Here is a 13553-nt window from a genome sequence, read left to right as displayed (position 1 = left end):
TTTACTTTCACTTTCTTCAAGCTCAGCTTCCCCAGAAAGTACAAGGCCCAGACTGTGCAGCTGCAAACGAAGAGAACAGTTCCATTTGGGTGTTTTTTCAGAACAGTATCAAAGTGAGCTGGCATAATCAAGCATCCCTAAGACCTGTCTCTGTTGCAACACTTCTCTTCCCTGCTCCCACTGTACTATTGTCATTAACAGACAAGTACTTCTCTAAATTCATATTTGTATTTTTATCAGTGCTATCGGGGATGCTAATCAACTTGTAAATGACGATAATAAATATGCAGCTCAGCTCCTGTAGGTGAGCAAAGCTGCTAAAGAATATACTGTGAAAACAGTAATTATTATTTAATGAAAGACTTCTAATACTTCTAATAGCCTCTCATAAAATTGTTGCTAAGAGACCCAGCCCTGCTCTCCTTTTGTCACTCTGTTTAGTGGTGGCTAAGCTGTGCACTCTCTCTCACCTGTAATGGTATTAGCTCTGCTTCCATTCAAGTTAATAGCAAATCTAGTAGACAAATCGAGTAGGGCTAGGTCACTCAGAGGCACTTCAAGCTTAAAAAGCTAAACTAAACAAAGCCTGCCTATAAAGGACTTTGTCAGGAATATCACTCCACTTGTCTACAACATTCATGTAAAATTGAGGTAGAAAGTTTCTAACAAAAACAATCAATATAGTTGCATGAAAGAAAAAAAAAACAGCACACGTTGTGCCTCTGGAACATGCACACAATTTTATAATAGCAAAAGTTTCATTTTTTACCTTTGTTCAAGCTGTTTGATGGTAGCTGCCATCTGATTTGTTTTTTCTTCCAAACGGCTATTTAACTCACTCTTCTGTTTCGCTCCCATGTCTGAACTCTACAAAGGAAGTTGTATCGCATCTTTTAAAGTAGCAGTAAAAGCAAACTAAGCCACAAAAAAAAATCACTTGGCAAGTGAAATGAAATGGGCAAAACCAACAAGACATAAGAACTTGATCCATAAAGCAAACACCAAATCATTAATTGCAAGAGGAAACATCATCTCCTACAGATACAGGCTACATCTGGACCCAACAGAAGGGAAATACCATGATTAGTTCAGCTTGTTATATAGCATCTATTAATGCAGTACTTGCTCCTATCATCCAACTGTTTTGCACAGAATGACTCGCTCAGAGAAAGTAGAAACAGCTTTGTTCTGTTCAAAATTTATTTTTAGGATTTATTAGGATTTAAAACACTAGACTGTAAAGGAATAAAAGCAGTCATGGGTCAGATTTTACATCTCAAAAACCAGAACCTGCTCTCCCCAGTGGAAAACACTCATTTCCAGATCATCACAAGTCTTTCTTCAGGACAAGCTGATTTCTTCTCTTTTAGCCTGGAGAAGAGAAGGCTGAGGGGGGATCTTATCAATGTCTATAAGTACCTGAAGGGAGTGTGTCAAGGGGACCGGGACAAACTCTTTTCAGTTGTCCCATGTGACAGGACAAGAGGCAATGGGCAGAAACTGAACCACAGGAAGTTCCGCCTGAGCGTGAGGGGGAATTTCTTCCCTGAGAATGATGGAGCCCTGGCACAGGTTGCCCAGAGAGGTTGTGGAGTCTCCTTCTCTGGAGATCTTCAAGGCCCGCCTGGACACAACCCTGGCTACCATGCTCTAGGTGACCCTGCTGAGCAGGGAGGTTGGACTAGATGATCTCCAGAGGTCCCTTCCAACCTTAGCGATTCTGTGATTTTTTTTTAACACCCGACAGGATTAATTGTTAAAGCTCTACAGTTTGCTGTCTTGCCCCTTAGCATCTTGTACCTTCTGTATGTAACCATAAGACATCCTGGGGATTACAGAGCACATCTGCAGGCTGCAAAGCAATCTGAACCAAATGTCACGTTTCCTGCAATTTAACTGCTTGCTGTCACTCTGGAGAAAGTAGCTCATGGGCTGTGGAAGTGGCTACTTCCACCAGCACAGAAGTAAAATTCAGGCAGAAAGGGAAAGCGTCCCAGCAGAGTCTCTCAAAAAGGGGCTGGGAAAAACTCGTTTCTGTTTTCCAGCATGCTAAGAAAGGAACCAACATGGAACCACTGAACGTCAATCATGCAAGCTTCTGAAAAACTCACTCAAATGAAGAGCTGCCCACTACTGAGATGCCCTCCCAAACAACTCCTGCACTGCACATAGCTTCTACACTGGGGAAAACCACTAGCCTTACTGTAACAGCTTACAGACTGTGGATAAAAGACACCTCTGAAGGTAACCTGCATGGGGAAGTGGCCTTCTCTGTTTTTCTATCGTATTTTCCTGTATCATCTTCCCTGTTGGTTTAGAAATTTGAAAAAGGCAAAAAGATTACAAGTCCATATGCCATTACAGAAATTATGTCCTCCCTAAAGTTTCCCGTCCAAATCACATTTAACCTGAAATTAAGAATGCCAACCCTAATGGGAACAACAGGTAGAATTAAATGTAGGAAAAGGTATGCAGATAGGGAGAAGAATGAAACAGCAGCAAGACTGAAGTTAGTTATACAGCCTGTCACCCTTCCATAGCACATATCTGCTAAACAGAGAGACAAAGCAAAAGAGCTAACACTTTTACTAGGAATTCATTGTATTTTATTTAATTTCTTTCCCTACCTGCAGCTTAAAAGACAGTTCGTGCTTTAGAGCCCTGAGATCATCCAGTTGCTGTCTGAGTGCCACCAGCGCATCTTGCTTCTCGCAAACATCCTTCTCCAGCATCTTCATGGCTAACTCCATCTCCTGCCTCATCCCAATCTGCACCTCCAGTTCTTTCTCCACATCCTGAAACATGCGCAGTAGACAGCATTTCCAATTAGCTTTTTTCACCATCAGTGTGATAACCCTCGTACTGCCAATGCAGTCACCACCTAGAAGTGTGCTGCAATGCCAATATTGCAGCTACACATCTAACACAGCAAAGGCAATTAAAGAAAACAAACCCAAAATTTCAGTCAAAAATTAAAGCAATGTAAACAGCACCACTGGCATTCAGTCAGGAAGTCCTATTTGGGCCCATCTTTCTGATGAAGGGGACTAATGAAAAGTTTGCAGACTTATTTCCTAAAAAATGTTCTGCTCAAGCATTCATTTGATGTCTCCCCATCAAATGAACATGCTATATGAACTGAACATGCTACATTGAATAAACAGTTCAGATAGTGTCAATAACCTTATCTTCAAAGGGGATACCTAAGACCTAAAAACTCAAGTGCACTGCCAATTTTGAGGAACTGACCTCAAACTAGCCAACTCAGCCACAAAATCAGCATCACTTCTGACAGACCCTTACAGATCAGACTGAAGCAAGGCAGGCTGGAATAACAATAATACCCTGATTCAACCTTTCTTTAAAGTGATTGACACTGAATAATTACATTAAAAGCCATTTTGTGAGGACCCATTACCCTTACCAGCCGCAGCTGAGTCTCCTCCTTTAATTGTTTTCGTGCCTCAGTAAGTGCTTGTCCATCTGCAGTTCTGTCTTTAGTAACCTAAGTTAAAGAAGAAATCCAATTAATCCATCATTACATACTAGTAATCCTCCCATGGGCTGACCATTTTCTTTTCCCACTTTGAGAACAATTTCCACGACTTTCAAAGTTCAGTAGTTTCATTCAGTTAATGCATCACGCAACTTTGTTGTGAACGTAATGTATTTCCCTGTATCTAAGTTGCTTAGAGCAATTCAGTGCATACACTGCCTGTCTACTTTCAGGCCTCAGTCAGTGTACTAAATCCAATTATGAAACATAAAAGCACACCCTATGGGTTTTAAAACTAAAATGTAACTCTGACATAGTTACTAGCACTTGTCATAGATAAGGGAAGAAAAGCATACAGAATATTTCAACACACAAGCCCTTAATCCCAGGAAAGGGTAGCACTGCAAACCAAAAAAGCAGAATTACTACTTGCTTAAGTTTTCTGCAAGCCTCTCTGTAAATCATCCTTCCTCCTGTCTCCTCTGATATGTCCACACAGCAAGCCATTGATATGCTGTGTTAGCCATCAGCTTTGCACACGCTCATAGTTTAATCAGCTACTGCCAGGCAGGATGTACTATGGCCAAGGTCCATCTGTTGCCCTCTTGGAGGGCCCAGCTGGAGTCACTCTCTTCTCTTGTTCTTTTTTGTGAGATACGTAAGGAAATGAAGCCTCTTTGAAACACTTCCTCTCTGTCAAACTTAGGCTGGACCTGCCCAGTGGGTTCAGGAATCATATACACACCAACCTTACGATTGGACTCCAAGATGTAAGAACTTTCTTCCTTAACCCGTTCCATTTCTTCCTGCAGTGTAATAATCCTGTTGTTCGCCACAGCAAGCTGTGAACAAAACAATAGTTCTGCATCAAAAACATATTTCATAGATTTTTTTCCTCTAGATAGATTTTCAGCAACTCTCGTTTGTTCATATTTGAAGTCTTTTTTTTCTTTTTTTTTTTTTACAGTAGGAATGTACAATTCAGCCTCTCTATGCTGTTGCCTCTCTATGAAGAGAAGCTTTCTTAAAAAAAAGTATCAATTACTGCCAGCATGGTTGCTTTCCATTATCGGCCAAAACTGAAACTTTCCAACTTATTTATGTCTTTCAATAAAGTTACAGAGTTCTTCAGGTCACTGTGCTAGATTCTGTTTAACACACGGTTAGCAGAAACCTACAGAAATCCTCACTTCATTCCTTCTCATTTGCCAAGATAATAAAATGGAAAAGTATGAGGAAGATGGCAGCTTACTTTTGTTGACGTTAGCAATAGAAATGAATGACCACAAATGAAATACTTATGTGGGTTTGCTAAAGCTTTGCTACTTTGGATACACAACTAGTTAGAGTACCTGAGATGTGAGATGCTTACATATTTGGGCAAGAACCACCAGAATGCTACTAGAACCTAATTAGAAGAGGAAAATTTGGCTTGAAAGTGAGGATGAGTAGCACACCACCTGTACAAGACAGAACATCTTCCTCAGATTATTTTCCTGATGAAGATCTCATTTCAGACCAAGAGGCTACTTGGAGTATATGGTCAAAGTTCAAAGTAACTCTGTTTTTTTTCCCTCTGGGTTTATAAATCATAACCTACATACACGTTGCAGACAAAAAAAGCTCACTGACATTTTAAGAGATCAGTAATGTTATTAAATGACAAATCCAAATAAAAACTACCCTGACAAGAGTGAACATCTTTGGAACAGCTCATGCTAAATATACAAACTGATGTGACATGTGACACAACTCATTAACTACATCCTGCACATAGCTCTGATAGGCACAGTATGTTCCAGTGTCAGGTAAATTATTACTTTCAATAGCATGCAGACTTTAGTAACCAACAGGCAATTAAATTACTAAAATCAACAAATACTTCAGTAAACAGAGGAATTAATCTCACAGGTACAACGCATAATTGGCAAAGCACGCATATTCAGCAGGTAATAATAAATCAAGAGTAGCAGCACTGGAAAGACAGCCTACTACAGACAACCTTTTCAAACTAAAGGAAAAAAAGATCTTAACTGCAAAATAAAATTTTTACTCCTTAACTGCACAAGTAGATACACTAACCTCCACCACTGAAGTTCTTCATCATTTGAAATACATTCATTAGAGCAGGTGTTTAATAGCAAGTCATACAAACCACTTCGATGAAGGTCAACAAGCAAAAATATGGTAAAACTGCTACTACCCTTTCTCTGAAAAGGTTTTTACTTCATACTTGTACTTCAAGAACAGCAAGACATCCCAATCAAAATGATCCTGCTGAACTGAGTGACATGCAGACAGAAACACTTTAAGTCCTGTGAGTTGAGGCTTACTATCACCCATTTGTCAGGACACTAACCTAAGAAGGTTATACTACATTTATGTCATTTCTGAGGAACTGCAAAGACAATATTAAGACAGAGGTCAGATTTATGACTCATTTATGAGCCACCTGCCATAACCAGACTGAACAACACTTTATTCATAATGATGTATTTTTCCTTTATATCCTGTAAATTGTGATAACCTAGAGGAAAGGTCATTGTAACACTTCAGTTAATATCACTGTAGTCAACTTCTGCATCAGTCAAAACAAACAGAAGTTTGAAAACTTCTTTTTAGAAAGCGCTGAAAAGATTTCAGAGAGAAGTGTCTTTAATAGCTTTTGTTTTTTAACATAAAGTTTGCTGGTTTTCCACCTCATGTGTCATTAATAGTGACAGTCAACACACTTTCTTGGCTGCTCAGTTATTCCAGTTGCATCCTTAAAAAGCCATGATCAGGTATATCCAAGTTCTGGAAATAAATTCTCACATACCTTTTCAGTATTTAATTCCAAAAGGCCAAAATATTAGATCCTTTTCTATTACACTTACCTCCTCAGTCAGTTTAGTGTTAGATTTTTCCAAGGCATCCACTTTTGCCTGTAGGTTGTTTACTGTAGCACTGTTAAAGAGAAAAAGACGCTACAGTAATTCTTGCTTCTTTTTTTTTTCAAGTCTTCTTTCTACTATGTTATACTATACAATAATAATAATAGATCATATACTACCTTAAGTGTCTATTGAGTTCTTCTACATAGTTCTTCTGGTCCAAAATAGCAGTTATCTGACCATCTCTGGGAAAAAAAAAAAAAGTACCACCATTCAGCTCATCCTGAGCGTAGTTCTTCCATATCTACAGATATTAACTGCACGGTGTTTTTGGAGGCCTCCAGGCAGAAGAGCAGGCCTGCTCTGCCACGCAGAAAGATAACGATACAGGAAAGGGTCAAGCCCTAGCCATTCAGCTAGGATGTAAGCTCTACCCTGTCCATCCTGGTCATCCCTAGTAACACGGGTTCCTGGCTTCGCTTCATACTCACTGCAGGGCATAGGCAAGCTGTCACCAAATGCTCATACAGACAAAACTGCAGGGAAGATGAGGAAATAGCACATTTTCTCTCTGATCCCAAACCTCACCATTTGGATTAAAAGAGCTAAGGGACATTGTTAAAGGTTTAAGAGGAAACGTGGCAGTACAGTCTATGTACCCAGCTTAGCACTGAATGTACCAGGTCCCAATGAGTCTGTGTGACAAATGTGAAATAGTAAAGCTGCGCTGAAGTCTATGCCTTTATGGTCAACCAGCTCTCAGAAGATGCAACCACTTCATTCATCCGGACAACATTCAGGCATTTTGTGACACAAAACAGAACAGCAAGGCATACAACATTTCAATTAGTACAACAGCATTCCTGTGGAAAACCCACTATTCTTTATGCCACATTTATATTGAACAAGACTCATTCAAAATCCACTCACAAAAACTGTCAACAAGTACATGTGTTGAATACACTTCCAGCAGGAAATCTTCACTAAAAGTATGTTCTAATAATAAAACAACAGATAAAAAATGCAAGCAAAATAGCTGACCCTGAGGTAATAAGAATATAGTTACATAAAAACTAGTAGAACTTCCTAAGAAAGAAAGAAATACTCTTAAAGAACCTCAGATAACCATAACACCAGATCTACATACCAGCATATTCATCCTGTACTTTTCAATCTCATTCTGAACATTATGCCAGCTACATTTGTGTAGATTGGCACAAGAACTTTATTACAATTATAGTAGTTTCTGATCGGAGAAATAGATCTAAGGATGCTGTGGTCCTGAAAATCAGCTCTTATCTCACTAGCCACTCAACTGTTAAGGGCTACTAAATTGTTTACTGAAAAGGCTTTAAAGAATAGCAGATCTAACTTGGAAGAAGGTCACTTTTAAACTATTTTTCATTTCAAAAAGCTAGTTAAGGAAGAATATCCAAAATTACTGAAAGACTTTCCTCCTGCCTCCAATACTTCCACTGTCTTATAAATAAGTTATGTTTTGTGAAAAAAGAGCAATTCACTGTAACAAGTGTCCAAATGAAAAACACAATAATTTACAGGACAATTTGCATACTTGAATACAAGTTATCATAGGATAAGATGGAGAACAGTTGTGCTTGCGCTTACCCCTCGTTGCCTTTTGTGCTGTTTCCATCTTTTAAATACATTGAAAAGTCAATAACTCCAACCTAGAAGAGAAAATGTTGGTATTTTACGCTAAAAGCTTTTCCTAAAAATAAACACTCCTCATTTCCATGAATATGTAGGGCCATTCATAAAAAAAAAAAAAAAAAAAAAAAATCAGTGACTGTTTTATTATAATAAGGATTTGTTATACCGGTAATCTATCCGGAACAAATAAAAGAACGGACTAGTTCAAGTAAAAATGTGCTAAGAAAAACAGCAAGATGGCAAGCAAGTCTTCAGAGATAAAGACAAAATAATGTCGTCAACACCGTCCAAGCAAGCTGAAACAGTTTTGTCCATTCTTCTATTCCACGTTTCACTCCACAGCAGCCTACAGTCAGATTGCAGCAAACAGAACTGAGGAGTGGGCTTTTGGGTAGGACATTAAGAAATGAAAATTTGAAAGCACTCTTATTTACAATTGGCAGCTAGACTACTCTACAAAAAGTAGCAAAGTGTTCTGCTAACACTCAAGTCAGAAGAAGCACTACGTTTATGTGACTGAGTACAGAAGATTTATATCCACCGCCAAAATAAACTGAAGGGAGCCATTAGAAAAACAAAAGCTTGAACCTCTGATCTCAGCGTTGCCAGCTAAATGAAGAATGTAATTACAGTAACAAGCTTTTATTAGTCTTATATTATTAAAAGTAATAAATATATCTCAGTTGAAAAAGGTCCTGTACAGCGGAAAACTGATCTGATTTAAATGAGCAGAAAAAACACTAAACAGAATATCCAGTACCTGTGAATCCAGATCTTCGCCTTTCATACAGAAGTTTGCATCAATGACATTCAACCCTACTAGGAGGCCAGCAATGATAGCACCTTCCTCTTCCATCATGAGTGCATTAGGCTCATAAAATTCACTGCAGGATGCACAGCAAGAGAAGAGAAAGTGTTGCATCTTTCCAAGTCAACTAGAGTGAAGTAAAGCTTGTGGATAAATTAGCACAAGGACATAACTACTTCATTGCTATGCCTGCTATCTTGTGCAACAGTATAATGCAAACTCATACTTAAAATAAAGCCACGCAAGGACAAATAATGTACACAGAAATGTACTCCTGTGTACTATCAACATACTCTTGCTCTAAATGAAGGGCCCAAAATGGACACCTCTTAGCACACTATGTCTTTAGATGAGGCAAAGAGCCTGGACTCTCAAATGTTGAGACAGAATGAAAACGAAGAACGATTCCTGAGTAATCTTACAGTGAAGTGAAGATTTAAGACTGTGGCTTAATGTCAGAGTGACAGAAGTTGCACACTTTCACTACAAAATTCTCTAACACAAGCCATCTCCACATTTTTCAGGGGACAAAAAAAGTTATCCTCTTCACCCAAAGTCAGTTATGGATTTGCATGAATAGCCAACCGAAATCTACCTGTTTGAGTAAAGAAACACCCGCATATTTATTTGCACAGTGATTCTCATGCATAGAGTTTCAACTGATCTACAACGTTATTGCTGTTTTATGAATACAGTAAAGTTGCAGAGAAGTGAAATGACTTGTTCCAAGCCCAACCGTAAGGGAAAAGGTTAGAAATAAACCCAAGTCCAAGATCTTTCAAACAAAGAACAGTGTAGTATCTCTGTACAAATCAGTCACTAAATCACCTACATCGAATGAAATTTCACATTTGTTGTGATGGATAATTGAAACAATAAAAGTGGAAAAATAACAGCTTCTGACTAAATAAAAAATATTAAGCACTTTTCATCACTCAGAGCAAGCTCTAAATTTCACAACACTGCCACTCAGAAAAAAGTATATACATACTATCATTGGGGCACAAAAGATCTTAAAAATCATACAAGAGGGCACAAGCCATACCAAGCTAATTTGAGAGACAGCAATGCTCACCTGAGAAGATCCTTTCTGTTAATCAAGGCTTTCATATATTCTGAAAGCTTCTTCTGCATTAGAGCCAGGCGAAGCCAAGCTCTTCCTCTACCAACAGGTGTCCTACAAAGACCAGTAACAAAACAGTTACATACCGTAGTGGGCATTCACAAACAGCTTAAATAATCCTGCTCCATCTGAAGTTTCTGCAGTCTACCTCATCTCAAAGATACAGTCCTCACCAATGAAAAGATGGAAATACAGGTTATGTAAGTGCAAATAGCTACAGACAGGTTTATTTAAGCCATCAAAGCTTCTCTCATAATTATGTATTTGTTTTTATCCTAATAGTTCCCTCACTCTAGCCCTGTTAGATGCTACTATATAGACAAAGATCAGCAGCTTGGTAAATCACCTTCCGATTCAAATTCATGTTTTTATAAGGCAAGTCAGAAGAAGATGTGTGAACTTTAATACAGCACAGATACCCAAGCACCACTCTGTCAGGTAGGTGTTATGCCTGGTGAGAATCCACAGAAACATCTGAAAATACCAATTCAGTTGTCTTCTCCCAGCTTTTTACTCATTAAACACACTTGCAGGATATATCCATAGCCTTCCCCCCTCCGTTTCTCCTGTCAGTTGGAAGCACATAGCTTTAAAAATGTAAGATACGATATGCTGCATCACAGCTCTGGCTCATCTACCCTGGCACGCTGGCCAGGAGCCAATACCAGATGCTCCAAAGGAAGGTGCAAATCCCCCGTGTTGAGCAGTACTACAATTACAAGGAAATTTCTTTTCAAACTCCAGCACTCAGTCACCTGTCTTAAATGAAGCAGCATGTGGAGCACTCAATTTTCCGATCTTAACTAGTATAAGCAGCAATTGCCCACAGAAGTCATAACCATCAACACCACCTAGCATGTTCTTGACCTCAGTAACGCAAGACACTTCATTCACAAACAGTTAGTACGCACACAAGGCTGAGTTTTAAAGACTTACCCTAAAACAGCTTTTTTATTTTAATATTCCCGTATTCTTTTTCTTTAACACGAAATGGTAACAGGAGCTCTGGCATGAGAGTGCTAGCACTTCACTTTGGTCCTGTAAGCTGTTCCAGGCACACCCCTGCATAGCCATCCAGTACAAGCTCTTGTCCATGTGTATATGGTTAAATGCTAATCTGACCAAAACCACCTGTTTTATTTCTGTTGTTTCACTTATTCATCTCTTCTCTGAGCAAAGACAACTTAATCTTTAGTCTGCTCTTCATACAAAAGCCTCCTTAAGCTTCTTTTTTTTCTCTCCCCATTCTCCATGAATTTGCCTTTATTTTTACAGTTTCTTTTTACAGCTTGAACAAGCAAACCTGAATGCAACGTCTGAGGTGACTATGCAATTCTTAATGTATTTTCAAAGAGTTATTTTAGCCCTCTTTAACATAACCTATCATCTTCCTCAACCTTGTGACTAAGTCTTCCTTTTACAGAAACTTCACAAGCTTATCTGCGTATAAGAGAAAACGACCTCTGGATATCTAATGCTCCAAAATCAGACTCAAAAGCATCTAACCTATGACGACCTTCTTTTCAGTCTGACTTCAGAAAAGGAATCAGTCCCTTTGTTCTTAATACAGAAAGAAAATATCCTTCCTCTCCTTCTGCAATTCCTTAACTAAAAGAGTATGATCCACTTGTATCAGCAGAAGACGGCAGACAGATTCCTGAAGATTGATTGTCCTTCCTTCTCTTCTTTACAATCATTCTTACAAGAAAACTATGCTACCTCCTTGTGCAGTAAAAGACCATACTCACTTCAGCCCTGGGAGATCCTTAACACTTGCTGTGATCTCTGCAGCTTCAGGAACAAGCTTTTCTACCAGTTCCAGTGGTCCCCAAAATGACTTATTTTGCCCAAGAAAAGTCTTTTTTGCTGGGGAAAAAAAAAAGACAAAAAATGAGTCCTTTCAGGCTGTGCTAACTAAATACATTCTCAGACACATTTAGAATCAAAATAAGGTTAGAAAAAAAAATCACTGGGAAGAGTCTTCTGGAACTGCCTGCTGGGCAAGTACAGTAGATCACTTTTTATGGTTGAATGTGGGAATAAAGGATGCTGTTCAAGTAAGGTAACAGGAACTCAAAACAGATGCCAGACACTATTTTATACATCCCAAATATGGCAAAACAATAACATTCAGTGATAACCAGTAACTTAGATTCACTACTAGAGGCCAAAATTTCTACTAGGATGCTGTCACTGTCTCTGAGCTATACTTAGTGTACGCACCACCATTTTCCCTCACTGACCACCATCTTATATGAAAAATAAGCACACTATCTTTAACTCCTTCTCCTCCATATATTCTAGGGTCTTGTCTGTCCACCCTCTCCTCCGTCAGGAAAGATTTCTAGAGACCCCCCCAGGAACTAAAGCTAGAAATGCACTTGCTTCTTTAATCGTTTTATTGCTACTTCACAGCAGCAGTAAGAACACTGAGAACTGTTGACCTCAAACCTATAACCAACAGTAGCGACACTAACTAATGGAGAGACAACAGCAGCACTAAGAGTATGAATATTTCTGCCTTGCATAATGTTACCTAACTGTCACAAGAATCACTTTAGCAGGCAATGCTGAACACAATTACTAAAGCAGCACCAAAAGATGTGCCTAAGAACCACTTTACATCTCAAGCTACCATCGTTTAACAGCAGCAAGTCAAGAAAGGCAGAATAGTACTTAGGAATTTTAGTTGTGACTATACAGCTAAACATACGCTCTGCTTGCAGTTTTAGAAAACAGCTAGGACAATGTTAGCTGCACAATGTAGAAATCCATAATTCTGACAGAACTATTGAGAAAGGATCTCAGTGTTGCAGTTTCTTTCCTTGCAAGAGGAGTATTAAGCCACTAATGCAGAAAGAGCAGAAAAAAGGGAGATACACACTTGCTGAAGAGGCCATTTTATCACTAAATCCTTAGTGATACTCTTAACATCTGAAAAGTTGTTTTAAAAATGATGAATAACTGCAACAACCATAAACATTTCACCTGCATCATAACACCTTAAGCAATTTTTTTCAGATTTTGTGTTCCATCAAACTAGCGATTATCAAATGCAGTGACCCTGTTCAGCCTTTCTTTAATCTGCTGTAGATTACAAAACCAGGTTTTTAAAACTAGATTGATCTTTCTCACTCCTACACTACCACAAACAGCCCAAGAAGACTTCTCTTAAACAGTGTTACCTTTTAAGCCATGTTTAAGGCAATGCTCCATCACAACGAAGAATTGCTGAAGAGGTGCATAGTCAGAGTCCAGTGTTCTGCCTAGATTAAGTGCCGATTCAATCAACCCCTTTATACTCAGTTTTGCCATGTTCATCAGGTTCATGCGTTCATTAGCCATGAGATAGTTAGGATCTACAAAAAGCAGAGGAAAGATACCGATGAATAACAAAAAGCTATTTTTAATACAATAAAACATCTCATGCCTCACTTTCTCTTTTGTCCCTCAGCTTTGAAGACATTTATAGTGGCAGCAACCCTTCGATGTGAGGCGCTCTCTCTTCACGTCTTTTGGGGGAATTAGTGCAAAATTAATTAGTGCCTTAAGGTAACAAAAATACTGAAATGGAAATAGATG

General features: G+C 38.8%; 1 protein-coding gene across 4 annotated transcripts in view; it reads right to left on the bottom strand.

Annotated features, from left to right (window-relative positions):
* Window positions 1–13553, bottom strand: part of RUFY3 (RUN and FYVE domain containing 3) — a 61447-nt gene that overhangs the window by 18022 nt on the left and 29872 nt on the right. For all 4 annotated transcript variants that reach the window (XM_062574246.1, XM_062574248.1, XM_062574249.1 and 1 more), the window contains exons 2-12: window positions 13157–13330; window positions 11720–11837; window positions 9924–10025; window positions 8801–8924; window positions 7996–8057; window positions 6549–6614; window positions 6373–6442; window positions 4246–4338; window positions 3425–3505; window positions 2628–2795; window positions 770–867 (exon numbers count right to left, since the gene is read on the bottom strand). In XM_062574246.1, the coding sequence (XP_062430230.1) occupies window positions 770–867; window positions 2628–2795; window positions 3425–3505; window positions 4246–4338; window positions 6373–6442; window positions 6549–6614; window positions 7996–8057; window positions 8801–8924; window positions 9924–10025; window positions 11720–11837; window positions 13157–13330 (1156 nt within the window). The remainder of the gene's footprint in view (window positions 1–769; window positions 868–2627; window positions 2796–3424; window positions 3506–4245; window positions 4339–6372; window positions 6443–6548; window positions 6615–7995; window positions 8058–8800; window positions 8925–9923; window positions 10026–11719; window positions 11838–13156; window positions 13331–13553) is intronic.

Source organism: Rhea pennata, chromosome 4, assembly GCF_028389875.1.
Source record: "Rhea pennata isolate bPtePen1 chromosome 4, bPtePen1.pri, whole genome shotgun sequence".
Classification (NCBI taxonomy): Eukaryota; Metazoa; Chordata; class Aves; order Rheiformes; family Rheidae; genus Rhea; species Rhea pennata.
Note: the sequence above shows the minus strand (reverse complement) of the source record. Positions and strands in the feature narration are given on the sequence as shown.